Source organism: Diachasma alloeum, unplaced genomic scaffold (genome assembly GCF_001412515.2).
Source record: "Diachasma alloeum isolate Michigan unplaced genomic scaffold, Dall2.0 Dall_scaffold_00179, whole genome shotgun sequence".
Classification (NCBI taxonomy): domain Eukaryota; kingdom Metazoa; phylum Arthropoda; class Insecta; order Hymenoptera; family Braconidae; genus Diachasma; species Diachasma alloeum.
This window is the reverse complement of record NW_021680345.1, coordinates 4752945-4771714: the sequence shown is the minus strand read 5'-3', so window position 1 is coordinate 4771714 and position 18770 is coordinate 4752945. Positions and strand designations below refer to the sequence as shown.

The 18770-nt window shown below is 35.7% G+C and overlaps 3 protein-coding genes across 6 annotated transcripts; 2 read left to right on the top strand and 1 right to left on the bottom strand.

Moving 5' to 3' along the window:
• The first annotated feature begins 6280 nt into the window (after window positions 1-6280).
• LOC107042050 (putative zinc metalloproteinase YIL108W) lies at window positions 6281-14162 on the top strand. Its single transcript, XM_015262922.1, has 4 exons — window positions 6281-6363; window positions 8801-9616; window positions 10401-11011; window positions 12535-14162. Exons 1-4 carry the CDS (start codon window positions 6361-6363, stop codon window positions 12746-12748), a joined length of 1644 nt encoding a protein of 547 aa, XP_015118408.1. The 5' UTR covers window positions 6281-6360; the 3' UTR covers window positions 12749-14162.
• LOC107042081 (transmembrane protein 17B) lies at window positions 12658-18253 on the bottom strand. Of its 4 annotated transcripts, XM_015262960.2 has the most exons (6): window positions 18150-18253; window positions 17977-18073; window positions 17799-17902; window positions 17559-17672; window positions 16862-17120; window positions 12658-12744 (listed from the first exon to the last, which is right to left on the bottom strand). In XM_015262960.2, the coding sequence occupies exons 2-5, from the start codon at window positions 18062-18064 to the stop codon at window positions 16881-16883; spliced, it is 546 nt and encodes a 181-aa protein (XP_015118446.1). In that variant the 5' UTR covers window positions 18065-18073; window positions 18150-18253; the 3' UTR covers window positions 12658-12744; window positions 16862-16880. The 4 variants fall into 4 exon arrangements, with proteins under 4 accessions (XP_015118446.1, XP_015118440.1, XP_015118461.1 ...); XM_015262954.2 differs by having other exon boundaries at window positions 17977-18253; XM_015262975.2 differs by lacking the exon at window positions 12658-12744 and adding an exon at window positions 15272-15547 and having other exon boundaries at window positions 17977-18253.
• LOC107040740 lies at window positions 14721-16810 on the top strand. The gene is made up of 5 exons (XM_015260961.1): window positions 14721-14859; window positions 15044-15099; window positions 15419-15540; window positions 15953-16100; window positions 16634-16810. The coding sequence occupies exons 1-5, from the start codon at window positions 14721-14723 to the stop codon at window positions 16808-16810; spliced, it is 642 nt and encodes a 213-aa protein (XP_015116447.1).
• Window positions 18254-18770: the final 517 nt, after the last annotated feature.

The following is an 18770-nucleotide window of genomic DNA, read 5'->3' as shown; positions in this document are numbered from 1 at the left end:
CCCCACTTCCCCCCGCCCGCAGCATCAACGAGAGAATGAGTAAAAAATTAATTGGTCGCGATACAACGGAAAAGGAAAGACTTAAAAATGAGTGCAAATAAAAAAGTTGAATTAGATATCTCGATTTCCCTCGGTTCATCTCAACATTTTCCAGCACCTTGTTCCAATTTTCCAAACAGTCTGGTGTATATAGTTGAGTGCATCAGAGAAGGATGAAAAGAGAGGGAAATTATCGAAGTGAAATGCAATGCGGAGGGAAAAAAATTGAGAAAAGGAAGTTCTTTCAATTGTAGTAATACTTTCTTTACTCTCTACGCGTGTGATTTTTATTATTCATTATTCATTATCTATGAATAACAATAAATTATCGTTATTGTTTAAATAATGTTTTGCATTAAAAATAATAATAACGATTTATAATTTTATAATTATTATTTTTATTTTTCTCTGATTTCTCAAATCTATTATAATGTCATCAATATTTTCATGATAATTAATTCCTCATTATATTAATTATTAATAAACGATTTGGTGTTGGCCTGTGCGGTCAGTAATTAATTATTAATTAATAAATAATCATAACTCATCATTATTGTTTCAATAATTTTGGCCTTCAGGATAATAATAATAAAAAACTAACAATTAATTTCTAATTTTCTTAATATTTTTATCATAATAATCATCATTATAATAATCATAATTACAATGATAATAAATAATAAATAAAAACAATAATAGTGCAGAAAAGCGTAAATTGTCGCACCTGTGGGCACATGTAAATGAAAAATCCCGCAGGGAGAGGGGGTTTTCTTTTACTACAACTACCGCCTCTCCCTCTCCCCCGCCCCGTTGGGTTCGTGCATCGACCTCGCAAATGTAGGTCGATTGTGGGCGCACGCAATCATCGCAACAATTTTAAAAAATGTCCGTCCCACTTGCAGGGAGTACTTTCACGGTCGCTAACCTCGAGATCGTTCTGCGCGAAGAGTTTAACGCACCAAGCGTACACAAGAGGATACTCCCTCCTTCAATCAGGTGAAGATGGGGAGAAAGAGAGAGGGGAGAGATGAGCGAAAAGAAATTGAAGAGAGAGAGAGAGAGAGAGAGAGGCTGGGACTCTCTAAGAAGGCAACGAGACCACTCTTACCAGTTGGCACTAATCCCGACGGGATGTCTCTTATTCTCAGCTGCCTTGTTCTGTCTCACTTGGGGTTTTTTGTCGGTAGGGGAGTCATTACTTACACTTTAACCGGGGAAATGGAGAAGGATTTGGTGTTTGGGTTCGATGGGGGGAAGTCAGTCGGAGTGAAGAACGAGTGAAAAATCATGAATATTCAGCGTCACCCCCTTCAATAAATATATTTGAAAAATATATAATGAGGGGAAATCCACATATTTTTCAAATTTATAAAGAATATATAAAAAATATATAAAATATATCGCTTATATATTTTTTTATATATTCTTTATCAATTTTAGAAATATATGAAATTTATTATTTATTTAATTATATATTTATTTATTATTTGGAAAATATATGGAATATATTTGAAAATGTATATATATTTTTTAATATAAACTGGGCCAATTTAAGATATTTTTTTATATATTTTCCAAAATATAAATTTTTCCGTGTGGGCACTTAAATTACATTTTGCACAGAATTATTATTTTTTCAAACACGAGTTGTTTTTAAATGAGTTATTGAAATTGTTTGAATTTTCGGAAAGCTCATTTTTTTATCAATATAATCAATTAATAATAGTAAATGAATTTTCCTTATTACATCGTCAATAATCAATGGATCTCAAATTTTGTGTTGCATAATCAATCAGTAATTTTAATTGCCACTAACAATTGGAGAATCCATTTGAGAAATTTCACAATTATTCAATTCATACACAAATGTTTTGGAGATCCGCATGAAGATATTAAGTTAACAATGAAATTATTGTTTAGGTGTTGAGGAGAACGATTTTATTAACATGTAATAACTTTTTATTTGGAATGAATAAATCCTTCATTTCATGTAATTAAAGCGCGTTGTTGAAATCAATAGAAAAGTCTTAAATGAAGACTTTAAATTCAGTTTATTGCAATTTTAATTGTCGAGCAATTAGCAATAATTTTGTTACTTAAATTTTGAAAATCTTGATTTAATTTCTCTCATAAATCATTCATTAATAATCAATTTCTCACCCTGAAATCATCACTCCAAAAGTTTAAACAAGTTGAATTATTCATTCATACGTAGAGAATGCCGAAAAAATATGTTTTGAATTTCTTTTCCGCATATTTAATTGAAAAATGTCATGAACATTCGCAATTGTTAATTATTTGAGCTCACGATTACTCTCAATGTTTTGTGACGTTCATTGTATTCCCCATTTTATGCCAGAACTCGTTAGCAGAATCTTTTGTCCTATGGTTAATGTATCGAGGCCACAGGTATCCAATCGCAACAGCTCGTTACCTCCCCAATGTCACTAATTGCATATTAAAACGAGGAGAACAGGCTGTGGTATCAAATTGACAACGTCGAATCGTGGAAAATCAATCTCACCTTTCTCACGATCCACAACCGTATCTCTCCATTTTACCCTGCATAGTCGACTGATTCGGAGTGCCAGTGGGATATCCCTCGGAAAGTACCAGCCTCCAATCGTTGCACTCTCTTGTTTGCAGATCTCATTGCAACGATGAGATAAAACTGTCATCATGAAAGTTGGCCTACTATCTCCTGGCTACTGGTATCACGATAGTAGTCAGTCTTCGATATCTCTCCCAGCTTTCGTCGATTCAGCTACCTTTCCCTATCTTTCTCTTTTTCCGACGATCGTCGCGAGGCGCATGAAAGGGGTAACTGTCAATATTTACATACGGAGGGAAAAAAAATTGATTTTTGGGAACATGCACTGTGGAAAATTTCTAGCTGAAATTTCCGGTACATTTTTTAGAAATTTTCGTTATAATATTAAACATGCAGAATTGCCCGGAAAAACCAATAAGAACTCAAAATTTCGGATCAATTACTCCCTGATAATATTAGAAATCAGGTAAATAAAGATGAATATATTCTTGAAGTTTCATGATTTAAATATTCATGATTTCATTGAAAACTTTAATAGATTTGAAAAGTTTTGATTATTAGGAACATGCACTGTTGGAAATTTCTAGCTGAAATTTCCGGTACATTTTTTGGAAATTTTTGTTACAACATTAAACATTCGGAATTGCATGGAAAAATCAATAAGAACTCAAAATTTCAGTTCAATTATTTCCTGATAATATTAGAAATCAGGAAAATTCAGATGAATATATGCTTGAAGTTTCATGATTTAAATATTCATGATTTCATTGAAAACTTTAATAGATTTGAAAAGTTTTGATTATTAGGAACATGCACTGTTGGAAATTTCTAGCTGAAATTTCCGGTACATTTTTTGGAAATTTTTGTTACAACATTAAACATTCGGAATTGCATGGAAAAATCAATAAGAACTCAAAATTTCAGTTCAATTATTTCCTGATAATATTAGAAATCAGGAAAATTCAGATGAATATATGCTTGAAGTTTCATGATTTAAATATTCATGATTTCATTGAAAACTTTAATAGATTTGAAAAGTTTTGATTATTAGGAACATGCACTGTTGAAAATTTCTAGCCGAAATTTCCGGTACACTTTTTGGAAATTTTTATTACGGTTTAGTTTCACTGGAATTTTACGGAATTCCTTCATTAAACATTCAGAATTGCATGGAATAATCAATAAGAACTCAAAATTTCAGTTCAATTACTCCCTGATAATATTAGAAATCAGGAAAATTCAGATAAATATATGCTTGAAGTTTCATGATTTAAATATTGATGATTTCATTGAAAACTTTAATGGATTTGAAAAGTTTTGATTATTAGGAACACGCACTGCTGAAAATTACTAACTGAAATTTCTAGTACATTTTTTAGGAAATTAACTCGAAATTTCAGTTCAATTATTCCCTGAAAATTGGTAGAAATCAGGAAAATTCGGGTGAACATATTCTTGAATTGTGAATTAATTGAAAATTCAAATTGGCGCTGTTCAAAAATTTGAAATTTCATTGAATTTCCCGTAAAGCCTGAAATTCCATAATTGTTTCCAGTTAAATCGCATTCAGTATCACCTTCCTGAAAATTACTAGTCGACTTCCATGAAACGTCATTTTTTTTTCGAATACTGTGTGACTGATTTATAAATCTATCACCAATTATTGCTGATCCTGACACTGAAATTTGGTGGCAGATTCCTGAAAATCAGTGACATGTCTGTTGAAATGACTTATAACATATTAACAAATTCGTTCTCTTCGCCATCTAATGAATCATTCCATTTATAACTAACACAGTCTTTACGATCTTCGAAAAAACATTTAAATTCCACGGAATAGTAGTGATGATTTCTATTAATTCTCGTAGAACAATTGACCTGAAATTTACTGCTTCCATCTATTTTTCCTCAAAATTGTGGGTTTGCAGTGACGAAATATCGTGAAATTCCAGTGAAACTCCCTCAAAATGATAAAAAAAATCCCGGGAAGTTCGCCGGAAATTTCAGCCAAAAAATTCCAACACATTTTCATTTACTTCTCCACTCGCCTACCTCTGAATTAGCCTTAATCACGTTTGGAGGATTGCCAAGGGGCTTCCACCGAGTACTTTTATTTCGCATTCAACATCGATACGGAATATTGAATAGTCACCACGGCATCATGAAGTTGAATCATTGATTGGAGAACAGGGAAAATCATTTATCTTGGAATCATCAATTTTTATACTGCACTATAATTTTCAATGCTGCAGTGGCCAGGGGGCGGGGAGAGACAACTCGAGGAACGTTTTCTCTGTGGAATATTGAACAACGGTAGAGAACAGAATAGAATTGAAATTGTTTATTGACAATGAGCAGGGAAGGATTGCGTTTCAGGTGAGCTATTGTGGCTGATGGGTCTGGTTGAAAATAATAAAAATTGTTTTTTTTGCATTTGACTGAAGCGTGTCAAGGTCAGCCGTTGTCGGGGGAATTTACTTGTTTGCTGGTGATCGGTGGAGACTGGTGCATTGTGGTACAAGTCATCCCTTTCGGGGAATTTCGAACTTGGGGTGTTCTAAGGCGAATGAGAATGCAGGAGGCATGTTATGAGTTGCATTTTGCATGAATTTCTGGTTAACGATTTCCTAGAAAATTTCATGGGAGAATTGAATTCACTAGACAATTCTGTTGAACTCCTACAGAAAAATCAATAGAAAGCTTTTTTACTCAATTCTATTGATGGAAAAAGAAGGAAAATAGAGTGAAGTTTAGAAAATTGACTTCAATAAATTCTTGTAGAAAATCTCTCAATCGAAAAGACTGTCTTAGGAAACTAAATATGTGTTGATTTTCTATTGGACTTTTCATTAGTTTTTGGAAGAATCGATGTAATATTCAACGGAAAATGTTCTGTGGAAGAAATCAATAGAATTGGTTTTTTCTGTTGATTTTATCCTATAGAAAAATTCATAAAAAGTTTTTTTACTTAATCCTTTTGGGGGAAAAGAAGAAAATGGATTTTCGATTGGATTTTCTATTTTTTTGCCGAATCGATAGAAATGTTCAACAGAAAATATTCCATGGAAAAAAATCAATAGAATTAGTTTCCTCTGTGGATTTTCCCCTATAGAAAATTCGATAGAAAGTTTTTTTTACTTAATTAGGTTTACTTAATTTGATTTCACGCCAATAAATTCTAATACAAAATGTCTTAATGCAAAAAATTGCCTAGAAAGGTGGAGCTAATATTCTATTTCATTAATTTGCCAACTAGAAATATTCATTTCCCATTCTATTCTTTTCAATAGACTTCTCACGAATAACTAACCTACTAAAAATCAATTGAAATCCATTAAAACTATCAAGAATACCGGTCAAGTAACAGTGAAAAATCGTCTGTGCTTTTGTCACCTCTCGCCTCCAAAAAACCAGTCGTTCGTCAGTCTTCCGTGAAGGCAAAAACGTAAATGGATCACTAAATCCCATTTGTTCATTTCTGAGAACTCAATTTCCCCGTTGAAAGGGCGAAAAAAAGTCCAAAGCCCTTCTGATTCCTCGCTCCCCGGCTAATTGAGTTGGCCGAGGTGGGGGAGGTGAATTGGGGTGTCAACGGGTGCGTGTGCGCAAAAGGATTGCTGCATGCGCCGCTGCAATGAACATATAGTTCGGGCGTCAGCCGTTTATCAGTCCGGCGCCACAATCCTGGGAGACCTCCGCACAGTCCCTCCGCATGTTCGAAACCGGCTAGGTTTCCTCCCCTCGTTGGATTACGTCAATTCTTGTGCATTATGGTAATTATTAACTATTGATATAAATTCATCTCCCTTTCCCTCCATCGCCCCCCCCGCATTCGAATAATCCCTCCAATCCAATTATCGAATTCCAAGGCTAAACAATTTTACGATTTTTCGGATTTAATTAACTACTTTCAATCAATTTAAAACAGAAAAAAAATTGTTTCACTCTCGTTCGGGTAATTAAATATATTCGGTTAATTATCATTATCATTTTCGCGTATTATATCGCGTGTGAGAGGGTGGAGCGTGGGAAAACGTGGCAAGATCGATCGGCCAATTACCTCTGAATTTCAGTTTTATTTTCTAAAAATTGAATTTTTTTTTATTTCAATTTTGGTGAATGTGGCTAGGGGATTTTGGGATGGGGACAATTTCGAAATTCGGAATGTCTGGATTTTCGAGTGAGGAAAGTCGCTCTCGGGATCAGTGGATACGGCGGAGGCAGTAGAAAATGCCCGTTGGTGGGCGCCACCATCCAGCGCAGGATTATTTATTGAGTGTGGGAGTGTGACGCATGAGGGGAAGGGAGGGATGAGGAGGTGATGGTATGATCTCGGGAAATATTAATTGTCTTGATAAGTAATATTGACAGGGGTAATTATCCTTTCAGCTGATAATAATTGCAATACGTTTTTAATATTCAATATTTAATTAAGGGACTTGTCGGTTGAGTATTTAATGAGTTTGGAGAGTGATGGGGTGAATCAACCCTTAAAGATAGGATGAAATACTCGATCTAGCCGTTTTGTATCTAGGGGATGAAATAAGTCGACTCTAGGGTTGATGCGTCAGAATAGAAATTGCACAGATTCAAATAAAGAGAAGTAACATGAAGGAGATAGAGAATTTAATTCCGTTCAAATGGAGAATTTATTGAGTGTATGACGCATGAGGGGAAGGGAGGGATGAGGAGGTGATGGTATGATCTCGGGAAATATTAATTGTCTTGATAAGTATTATTGACAGGAGAAATTATCCTTTCAGTTGATAATAATTGCAATACGTTTTTAATATTCAATATTTAATTAAAGGACTTGTCGGTTGAGTATTTAATGAGTTTGGAGAGTGATGGGGTGAATCAACCCTTAAAGATAGGATGAAATACTCGATCTAGCCGTTTTGTGTTTAGGGGATGAAATAAGTCGACTCTAGGGTTGATGCGTCAGAATAGAAATTGCACAGATTCAAATAAAGAGAAGTAACATGAAGGAGATAGAGAATTTAATTCCGTTCAAATGGAGAATTTATTGAGTGTATGACGCATGAGGGGAAGGGAGGGATGAGGAGGTGATGGCATGATCTCGTGAAATATCAATTTTTTTTTTTTGCCAAACCGCTTCCACAAATTGTCTTGATGAAAATTATATATAGGGAGTAATTATTTCTTCATTTGATAATAATTGCAATACATTTTCAATATTCAATATTTAATTCAAGGACTTGTCGGTTGAGTATTTAACAATGAGTACAGAGAGTAATGGGGATGAATCAACTCTTAAAGACAGAATGAAATACTTCATCTAGCCTTTTGGGTCTAGGGGATGAGATCATTTGAATTTTATTCTGTTCAAATCGAGAATTTTATTGGATTTACATGCGTCACCTCTCTGGAAGTAAATTTCCGCTAAAAGTTCACTCCGCGAAATAAATAATGCTACTCTCTTGACATTCAAGGGCTACTGGACTCAATAACACTAGTTCAATATCAATTGCAATCGATCCTCAAGGGAATTATTTCCAATTCAAGAGTAGCTCTTTCTCGATGACTTATGACTTGATGAGATTCAATCTTGTGAACTGCAGAATTAAATAAAATCATACATAATATGATTATGATTTATTTATGGTTATATGATGATTTATCATCAAGTCCTTGGGCAGGAAGAATCATTCTAAAATCCCCATCTCATGATTTAATTCATAAACAAATCCTTTTTTCATTAAATAAAGAAATCCCTCATGAAAAATGTTGGGTTCATCACAGGAAAATATTTCTTCATTTCTTAATTCAATTATCCAACTCTTAAACCTGCTGACGCCGACGTCGCTACTCCAATCTGCAGTCATCTCTAGTGTTGTCAACTCTTCCGTCATCACCTAGTGTTACCATTAAATCAGTAGCGAAGTGGTAAAACGGTTTAACTCGACTCCTCTCCCAGTTGAGTTTTGTAAGAAAATATTTCCGAATCTAAGGGAGATAGCGAAATTTTCATTACTACATTTATTGTAGCTCTCAATCGGCTCTACAAAAAATGTCGTAACAAAAATTTCGCCATCTCCCTCAGATCCCGAGATATTAATTGAAAACAGGTCAGTAGTCAAAATTGACTCGTACCGTTTTGCTGCTGAAGTCATCTCCACAATGCGCACCCCATCCCAAACCCCCAGTTTAAGAGCTCTCAGCAGACAGCTCGTCCTCCAAATATTTCAGGTGCTAGCGGACCCAATAGCCGACCCCACCCACCGCGAGTCCCTCCTGAACGGCAACCCCGAGTCCATAGTGATCTCCAACTTCTCGGACAACGAGACAGTGACGTACTCCCTGGTCCTCCTCCGCGGCAAGGCCCCGCTGCTCTGCTCCTACATAAACATCAGAAGCCGCAAGAATACAGTGGCAGAATGGCCGATCGTGGCGGGTGAGTTCCGCATCCTAGTGGACCTCTCCCGGGGTGAAAACAAACTGGAGCTCGAGGCCGGCGGCATAAAGCGCCGGCTCACCCTCATCCACGAGCCGCGAACGACACGATTGCGCGTCACCCCGGTGTACGTCATCTGCGCCGGCCACGACGGCTACTTCCAGGGGCCCAAGACCGAGGACAGATCGCCGGAGAGTGCGGCCACGCGAATCGGTCTGGGCGCGAGACTCCTGCAGTGCCTGACAGCCGAGAAGATGAGGGAGGCGGGACACGGCAGGAAGACCTTTCAACTCGAGAGGGACTTGGACGGCCCCGAGTGCCTGGTCATGCACAGCATGCTGCACGTGGACAAAGCGAGGGCGATGAACCAGAGGGAGCTCTGGGAGTTCGTCGGGCGGGAGCTGATGACGGGCCCGCTGGCGTCGAGGGACAGGAAGTACCTCTCGTTCCTCTCCTGCACGAGGTACAGGGGGTACTCGTCGGGATCCCCGAGGATACCCACTCACGAGTCAACGCTGGCCAGGACTCAGGGGCATGCCGCACTGGGGGGAGGCGGGCTCGCCTTGTTCGGGTCGGCCTGCCTCCACACGTGGCCCACGTGTCTCCCACAGGTCATTTGGCATTTTAATAAAATCAGTTTTATTTATTACAGGCATCACAACAGACATCGTATCGTTCCATGACTCAATCATTAATTTACTGCCTCGCACTGAGAGAACAAATTATTCCTGCCAAGGATTGATATTCTCGTCGGAAGATAGGGGAGGATGGGGCAAAACGGCCCCCCTTCAATCGTCAATATTTTCCGATTCAATAATCCGATTGGGATGAGTTAGAGCTCGTTTTGAAGAATGAAAAATTATCTTGAAACTGGGAATTTTCACAATGTCATTCACAAATTATTGACAATTAAAGGGGGGCCGTTTTGCCCCACCCTCCCCTAATATTTTTTCAGAACGAATTTTTCCAGGACAGTCATTTTCAGAGAGTCCAAGTCTATCCTCAAAAATTACAGTGATGTTGAACAATCTGATTATTATGCTACATATGACCTTGACAAAATGTTCTCCGATATCTTTCGGATTTTACAAATGGCGATTTTCTCAGGTAAAGAAAATTGGAATAATTCCAAATGTTAATAATTATTATTGGAGTTTCTTCGAGGTCATATGCAGAAGAATATTCTTATAGATCACCATAATTCTCACGCTTGGAACTGATTTCGGAGCACCTGGAAATGACTGGCCTGGAGAAATACGTTCCAAAAGAGATATTTTCTTCTACTAAGAGTATGAAAAAGATATCACCAATAACATTTTCTTGGAAGGAATAAATTTTTTTCTCAGTGCACCAGCTGACTGCAGTGTCGGAATGATACGAGATTTGTTCTGACAGGTTCTCAAGAAGTTCCTGGATACGACGATCGTCGACACAGATCAGCTGATGGACGACAGCAACTACAGGGGAACACACGGGGGGTGCCTGGCCACGACTCTAGGCTCTGTTCTCCACGAGCTTGGGCACACCTTCGACCTGGGGCACACCAGGGAGGGCATCATGGGGCGGGGGTTCGACTACGTTGATAGGGTCTTCGTGGGTGGAACTGGGGTGGACTCCAACAAGAACTCAGTGAGGAGGGACCCTCAGCACACGACGATTGCCATCAGCCGGCCTCTGAGTGTCACTGTCACCGTTCAGGAGCAGATCAGCAGCCCCAGGAGGGGGCGACTGCTCTCTGAGACCTCCAGACCTTCGCAGTCTAGTCCGCATTTGGCGCAGGAGCCTGGGAGACACAGTGGGAGGCTCTCGGCTCCGGCCAGTCCCGAGTTGAATCGATCGTTCTCGAGGTCTCTGGCTCATCATCAGACTCCTCTGCCCGATAGAACTTTCTGGGGGGCTTCGTGCGCTGGCATTCTCGCTTATCATCGGTGGTTCAATCCCTCGGTCGACAACTCTTACAGCAGGGATATTCATGATAATCGGGATATTGGGTATGATGCCAAGAGGTGAGATTTGATATTTTTTGGTTGGCGGATTGCTTTTTCGAAATTTCCAGGACAAAACCTCTCGGAGAAAACCTCCCCGGAGGAGGGATTTTTCAATTTTTTATATCAGTTTTTCGTTTTTCTTTGGAAAATTGAACTGATATTTTTTTTTTGTCTGAAAGTTCAATGAATGTTTAATGAAAAATATTACACACGATTTTTTTTTGCTTCTTCAGAATCTCCCTTTTTCGAAATTTCCAGGACAAAACCTCTCGGAGAAAACCTCCCCGGAGGAGGGATTTTTCAATTTTTTATATCATTTTTTTTTCTTTTGAAAATTGAACTGATATTTTTTTTTCTGAAAGTTCAATGAAAGTCTAATGAAAAATATTACACACGATCTTTTTTTTGCTTCTTCAGAATCTCCCTTTTTCGAAATTTTCAGGACAAAACCTCTCGGAGAAAACCTCCCCGGAGGAGGGATTTTTCAATTTTTTATATCATTTTTTTTTCTTTTGAAAATTGAACTGATATTTTTTTTTCTTTCGTCTGAAAGTTCAATGAAAGTTTAATGAAAAATATTACACACGAATTTTTTTTTGCTTTTTCAGAATCTCCCTTTTTCGAAATTTCCAGGACAAAATCGCTCGTAGAAAACCTCCCCGGAGGAGGGATTTTTCAATTTTTTATATCAGTTTTTCTTTTTTTATTTGGAAATTGAACTGATATTTTTTTTATTTGCAAAAATGAAATTTTCACCGTTTTTTTTCATTTTTAAAATTCTTATTTTTAGGTTTGTTTTTTGGTTTCTTTTTGTGTTTGAAAAATTGGGGTGAGAAAATCTCTCCGAAAAATCGCACAGATTTTTACAGAAAAGTCGGGAGAGAGAGAGATTGGGCGTTTTTTTTTGTTATGAAATTTTTATTTGTAATCAGTCTGTTCTTTTGGTACATGGAGATTGGTTTTGTGAGGGACACCAGTCTTTGAATTATTTGAAAATATTTTTTGGCGAGGATTTTTTTGATTTACACAAAAGGTCGCCTGATGTATTGTCCAAATTCATGAGTTTAAAAAATATGAAAAATTTTCAAATGAAAAATATTTTGTTTGAAATTTTTTCAGAAATGCCATTGACCTCGAATGAATTTCTACATTCTTTTGCAAAGATTTTTTTAATAAAAGAGGGCTTGGAAATTTTTTTTTCTAGCTTAGAAAAAAAAAATTTGCAGACATGTGAGATCTAGATTTGGTGTTTCAATTGTTATGAATTTTTTATTTTTAATCAGACAACAATCTTTGAATTTTGCTGTCCAAACCCATAAATTTCAAAAATATTCAAATGAAGTTTCTATCACTTAAAAGAGACTTCTTCAAAAATGCAATAGAATAAGCTACTGTCCAATCTATTAAATTTAAAAATCTTGTGTCTAAAAATCTAGAATGAATTTCTCGATTACTTTGCAAAGACTTTTAAAAATATTAAATTATCCACCAAAAGAGGCTTTGGGAAAAGTTATCTTAGTCCAGAAAAAAATATTTTCCAGAAATGTCGTGAGATCGCGATTTGGCGTTCGAGTGATGGAGCTGCGTGAGTCATCAGGAGGAATGGTAGTGAATTCTCGACAATTCCCCGGGTCTCGTCCACCCCTCGAGGCCCTGGTGCCCCTCCCACCCCCACACTGTCTCTCTCCCCTAACAGTATTCGCTGAGGACTCCGTTGGCAACATTCTAAAGCATCCACTTCCAACTGCCTTCTGAAAATCAAAAGTACTCGAGTTACAATCGACTTATTAACCCTCGCAGTTTTCAATTAATTTACGAGAGAGAGACCGAGGTCTACTTGGAACTTACGCTGTGCGTTATTTCCATACGATATTTTTTTAAAGAGTTAACGATTTTACGTTTGCTTCTGGCTTATGCTTGGGAATTCACAAGTTATCGAGATTCGTATGCAATGTATGGAGCGAATTCGAGGGGCATAATTAATCAATCAAAATTGGTATTTAAGGGAAGAGCAATTGTACTGATTGGGGGATGTATTTTTTTGAAAAAACGCCACGAAGTGGTTTTTCAAGTCTTGTTGAGTGGGAAATCATTCGAGATGTCATAATTCAGGGGAAACTACTATAATTTTTTGAAATCGTGGATCTTTCAATTGAAGTTTTTCATATCATCTATTTTTATTTGTCATAAACAAATTACTTCTTCGATTTTTTACGAAAGGGATTAAAAAAGAATTTCAAACTCCCCTTCAAATTGTTTTTAGAGACAAATGGATTTGTTCGCGAAGAAAAGAAATTCTTAAAGGAAAAATTTGATATCTCATGATTTTGTTAAATGATCCTACAATAATCAATGATTTTTTCAAAATAACATTCACTTTTTTCCCGCCTGAAATGCATTTTATCACAGGAAAAAGCTCAATTCAGTCTCTCCCCTCAACAAGATTCGAAAGATCGACTCGTTCCACGAAGTTTTGCCACTTCACCGCTGAATTAACTCGAAGGGAATCTATAATCGATATGAAAAAAATCATGAGGCCTATTAATTTTCTAGTACAAACACTTCTAGAAGAACTGATCGATTGAAGTGACGCATTTAGATTGAAACGACCAAATGGAAACGACTTCTGGTGGCTCCAACTGAGGTTTTGCATGAATTTTTCTTTCGTCTGAAAGTTCAATGAAAGTTTAATGAAAAATATTACACGCGTATTTTTTTTTTTTCAAAATGAAACAATGCGTGCAATTTTCGTATTTCATCATTCCATTCAATGGAAAAATTCATGCAGAAACCCAATTGCAACAGTGAAACGTGATATGACTTCTGCTAGTCCATAAAATTGTACATTACTGATCACATGTACAGTATTATTTCATAAAATTATTTTAATAACATGATAACACGACAGAATAGTGATAGTTGTATGAATGACAATACAGTATTCTAATAACGAATAATTACACGTACGAAAAAAAATTGTTAAAAAGCTTAGCATAATCGTTAGAAAATTCTATTGGATTTCTATTGAACTTTCTTCATCTTTGGTCAATTTTATTATAAAATTGATTATAAAAATGCACCTATCGGTGCATTTGTACAAACAGAAATTTTCAGTAGAAAATATTCTGTAAAAAAAGTCCATAGAAATTAATTTTTCTGCATAAATTATTCTATTGATCTATTTTGTATAGAAATTCCTTGGCCCCAATTTTTCAAGTTTTTTGTTTGACTCTTTTAATGACAAAAGAAGAAAAGAAAAGTGAAACAAACTTGTAAAAATTTAAAATCGGAGTCTCAACAGAAAAAGTTGGATAGAAAAGTGAAATTCTGTAGATTTTTTTCTACACAAAAATTTCTATTTAACATTTGTTACTAAAAAAAATAGAAATCCAATAGAAATTCCTAACAAATTCGCCAGTTTTTTCAATGAATTTTCTTCGTGCGTGTACGACTAATCAAATGGCTTATTTGATTGTAATTCCAGTACGAAATGACTAGTAAACTGCATTTTCCAGACTTTTGGCACTACATCAAACGGTTTGAATACTCTACCTGAGTTACTATCATCATAACAGTGATTAATGAATAATAATATTTGTATATCATTATATAAATAAATACCAACATCATATTACTTCGCTCTGTACCTTCCACTGTTATTTTAATGATTTGGATTTTGTTTTGAATTATCTTGTGACAGCTCAGGGACTTGTGAACCGAAATCACAATGCCTGCACCGAATCTCTGCATCAAGGGGATTAAAATCCACAGGCATTTACTCAAGTATATGTTTCCGCAAGTCATTGATGGACAAATTGACACGATTAAGTTTCTCAATGCTTCGCGAAACGTCATGCAAATCATCGGTAATTCAATCATTTTCAATTCAACTGGATTCAGAGGAAAAAATCCCTTGTGATTTTTCTCGAAACTATTTCTGTTTAAATATTTTTCCCAAAGTAACCGGAAAATTAGTCCAGATTTTTATCAATTAATTATTTGCTAATGCGACGAATTGATCACTATAACTAATAATTGCGTGATTTCTAGATAAATTTGGAAAGGTTTTTGCGGCCCTAAAGTATGATATGCTGAACAACATCGAGGTAAAGAGCAAAAATTAATTGAGGATTATGAAATTAATTAAGTCTTCATTTTTAATCGTTAAAAAATATATTTTTCTCAATTCAACTAGTAAAATTCGGTTATTACTACTTCTTCTTCTCATAAATATTTTCTAAACAATCAATTTTTTTACAAAGTTAACTACTTAAACAATTCATTCGTCGAGGGAGTGTTGAAAAATGTTTTTTGTTTTTTGCAAAATGTAATTTTTTTACATAATTTAATTGACGAATGTACAGCATTGAAAATCGCATCCTCAACGACTAAATGTCGTAACATAGTCGTATTGGACAATTATAGAAAATCTCCCAGAGGTACAACATTGACAAAATCAGTCATGCGACACTTCAGAATTTGATTCTGATGGAGAAGAAGACAGGGAAGAATGCGGTTGCTGCTGATGCTCTACTCTGGCTCGCCAGGTAATTCCTGAAGGGAGGGCGGGGCAAAATGGAGGACTTGACATTTCCCGACATTCTTCATGAAATGGAATAATTTCATGAAATTATTTCATGAAATTATTCCATTTGAATGTTGATGTTGATGACTCATTGAATTCTTGATGAAATGGAATAATTTCATGAAATTATCCCATGACATGGAATCATTTCACAAAGAATGGAATAATTTCATGAAAAATTTCATGAAGAATGGAATAATTTCATGAAAAATTTCATGAAGAATGGAATAATGTCATGAAATTATTCCATTTCATGTAGAATTCAATGAGTCATCGACATCAACATTCAAGCAAAAGTCAAAAGTGTATTTTGAACAACTCGCCCCTGATAACTTTCAAGTAATTACACGATTGAAATTGCTGGGATTATTCAGAGAATTGAAGATGATTCAGATCCTGTTTGATAAGATGATTAAAGCTGAGAGGGCGAACGTGTCCATTGAGGATCTTGGGCCGAAGATCAGTGAGGCGTATGTGGAGGTCATGGGTACACATGAGTGGATGGCGCAGCAATTGTTCTCAGTATTTATACCCCTGCAATTATCCCTCATCTAATTGAATTGGCCACTAAAATGTGCTCCAGTAAAATTTTAATATCCCTTGAAACTGCGATACGAATTCAGTAAATTTGATTTAACTTTAAAGTTAAAAACAATTTGTTGAATTCCATTCAGCAGAACTGTTACGAAAAAAAATGAAATTTCAGGAACATTTTAGTAACAATTTTCAGGAGAGCAACATTAAATTCCATTTGGAGGAAAAAAATCAAGGAATGTCAGATTTCACTGAAAATTCAATGAGATTCAAAATTTTCGCGAATCAAGAAGACGAGAATTCTTCAATTCACTTGAGTTTTCACTCATAATGTGAACATTAGTACAAAATTACGGAATTTCTCTGATTTTTATTCATTTTCATGGCATAAATGAGCTAAAAATTACAATCTCCAGTCATTTTTCAATCGCATTTGAACTTTGTAGTGAATTTTGAACAAAACCCCTTGAAATTTCAGCCGAAAATGGTTCACAAAAATTGATAAATTCATATTTATTCAGCTATTGGCAAAAACGCCCCCCTCGCGCACCCAAGTGCTCCTATCCCTAGCTGAAAACACTCCAGGAGTTGAGGAGACAACGATAAACACCCTGGACATAATCTCCAAGCAGTTGCAATCGAATCTGATAATTCTGAAGAGTTTTTTGTACGACAACGACATCGGACATGTACTATAAAATTAAAAAATCGAAAGCTACCGAATAAAAACGCCCCTGAGACGGATTTACCTCAGCAGCAATTGACTCCTCAGTACTTGTTATCAATCCCACACAGCTGGGACATGTAAAACCTCTTGGAGTGATGCTCTGCGATGTTCTTCAGGGCCATCGTCCCACTTATTATCTCAGCAATCACCAGGACAATCATCAGGCCTGTGGCCATTCTCTCAATGAGAAATAATTGCATATTGTCGTCCCAGAACGTGAACATCATCAGGGGAAATTGAAGGAGAGTCGAGAGTAGCCAGAAACTGGCCAATTCAGGAATCTATAAATTTCAATGGTCAAAACTCCCATTTCTTTTCTTTAATTAATAATTTAACGTACGAAAAAATTAGTAAAAAAAAACAATAGGATTTTCGAGTGCATTTTCTACAAAAAATTGATTGAATGTCTATTCATTTTTCTAAATGGGAAAATACAAAATATTTTGAAACATTTTTATTTTTATTTTCTTCGAGAAAAAATCAATACATTCCCATTTTTCTATGCAATGTCTTATATTTAAATTGTTTCTGCAACAATTTTCAGTCCAAAAATGTGTAAAAGTTATCGAATAAATGAATAAAATATAATAAAATATCAATAAAAAATAATGGAATGAATTGCACAGAAAAATGAAGATCTGTCTGTTTTTTAAATTAAAAAATGCACTGGGTTTTCTATTGTATTAAATTTTTTCGTGCATATCAACCTGTTCAATTACCTTTTCAACTAAATTCCCGAGATATCCGAACCACAGTCTGAGGCATTCCAGTGTAGAAATTGTGATGTATAGCGTCACAGTAATAAATTTATAGAGACTACTCAAATAATAATACTGAAAGAACAACAGGAAAAGAATTAGCTGCAGAGGTGAACGGAAATCGGGACAAAAAGGACATTTTCGATCCATTCTGCCCCACAACGAATTAAGTATGGGAATTTAACAGGTGATTGCACCGACCTTTGCGTCTATTCCTAAAAAAATAACGAGAAACCATACTGGAAAAAGCCAGAGGTTGAAGTACAGAGCCATTTGCAGAGGCAAACTAGACTTGATGATGTTCCCTGTCACGATAATTAGAATGTAGAGGCGACTCCCCTTCATTAACTTCTTTATTGTTGATTATAAATATACGTACCAGCATCGTAAAACTGTTTTTCCCGGTCGTGATAAATTAGCCCTGGAAAAATTCTATCAGACGCTGTGATGACTCTTGCTTTCCACATTCTTGGGACCTGTTGTTGTGAAGAATTTTTTAAACAATGCAATAATGCAAATAATGAATTTTTTAAACAATGCAACGATGCAAACAATGGAAATTCTTATCGTTTCTCTTCATCTTCAAAGTGGGATTTTTTATTTTGACAATCGAGTAAACAAACGCTCCATTTAGTATTGACAGGTGCGGTGCAGGTGTTTATATATGTGGATTTACAAATTACGACGAGTGCGTGGGTGTGAAATGGCGCGAGGTTTCAAATAGAATGGGATGGATGACGAGGAAAAATATAAGGAAATGTTCTTTGAATTAAAAAAAAATTGTTTGAATTATCGAGGAGAGATTGTCTAGGGATTTTCAAACGGTTTTGAGGAGAAAAGTGGAAACTTTGTGTCAAAACAGTAAATTTCATTTGTAAATAATTCACTAACGTGAAGGAATGTTTGTTATTCGTTTATAATTTTCACGTGAGAGATGAGTTTTTAAGAATTCTGATAAAATTGGTATTTGTTTTTTGTTAATTCTTTTTGTTGAAATTGTTATTTGTTTTCTAAATTACGAGATTGCCTGGAAATTTTCCGATGGTATCGCTTTCCGATGAGAGTGAAAACTTTTTATCAAAAAAAAAAATCAATTTTGTTTATAAATAATTTTTTATGATGAACAAATACTTTTGATTCTTCAAAAAAAATTGATGTACGGTATCCGAGAAC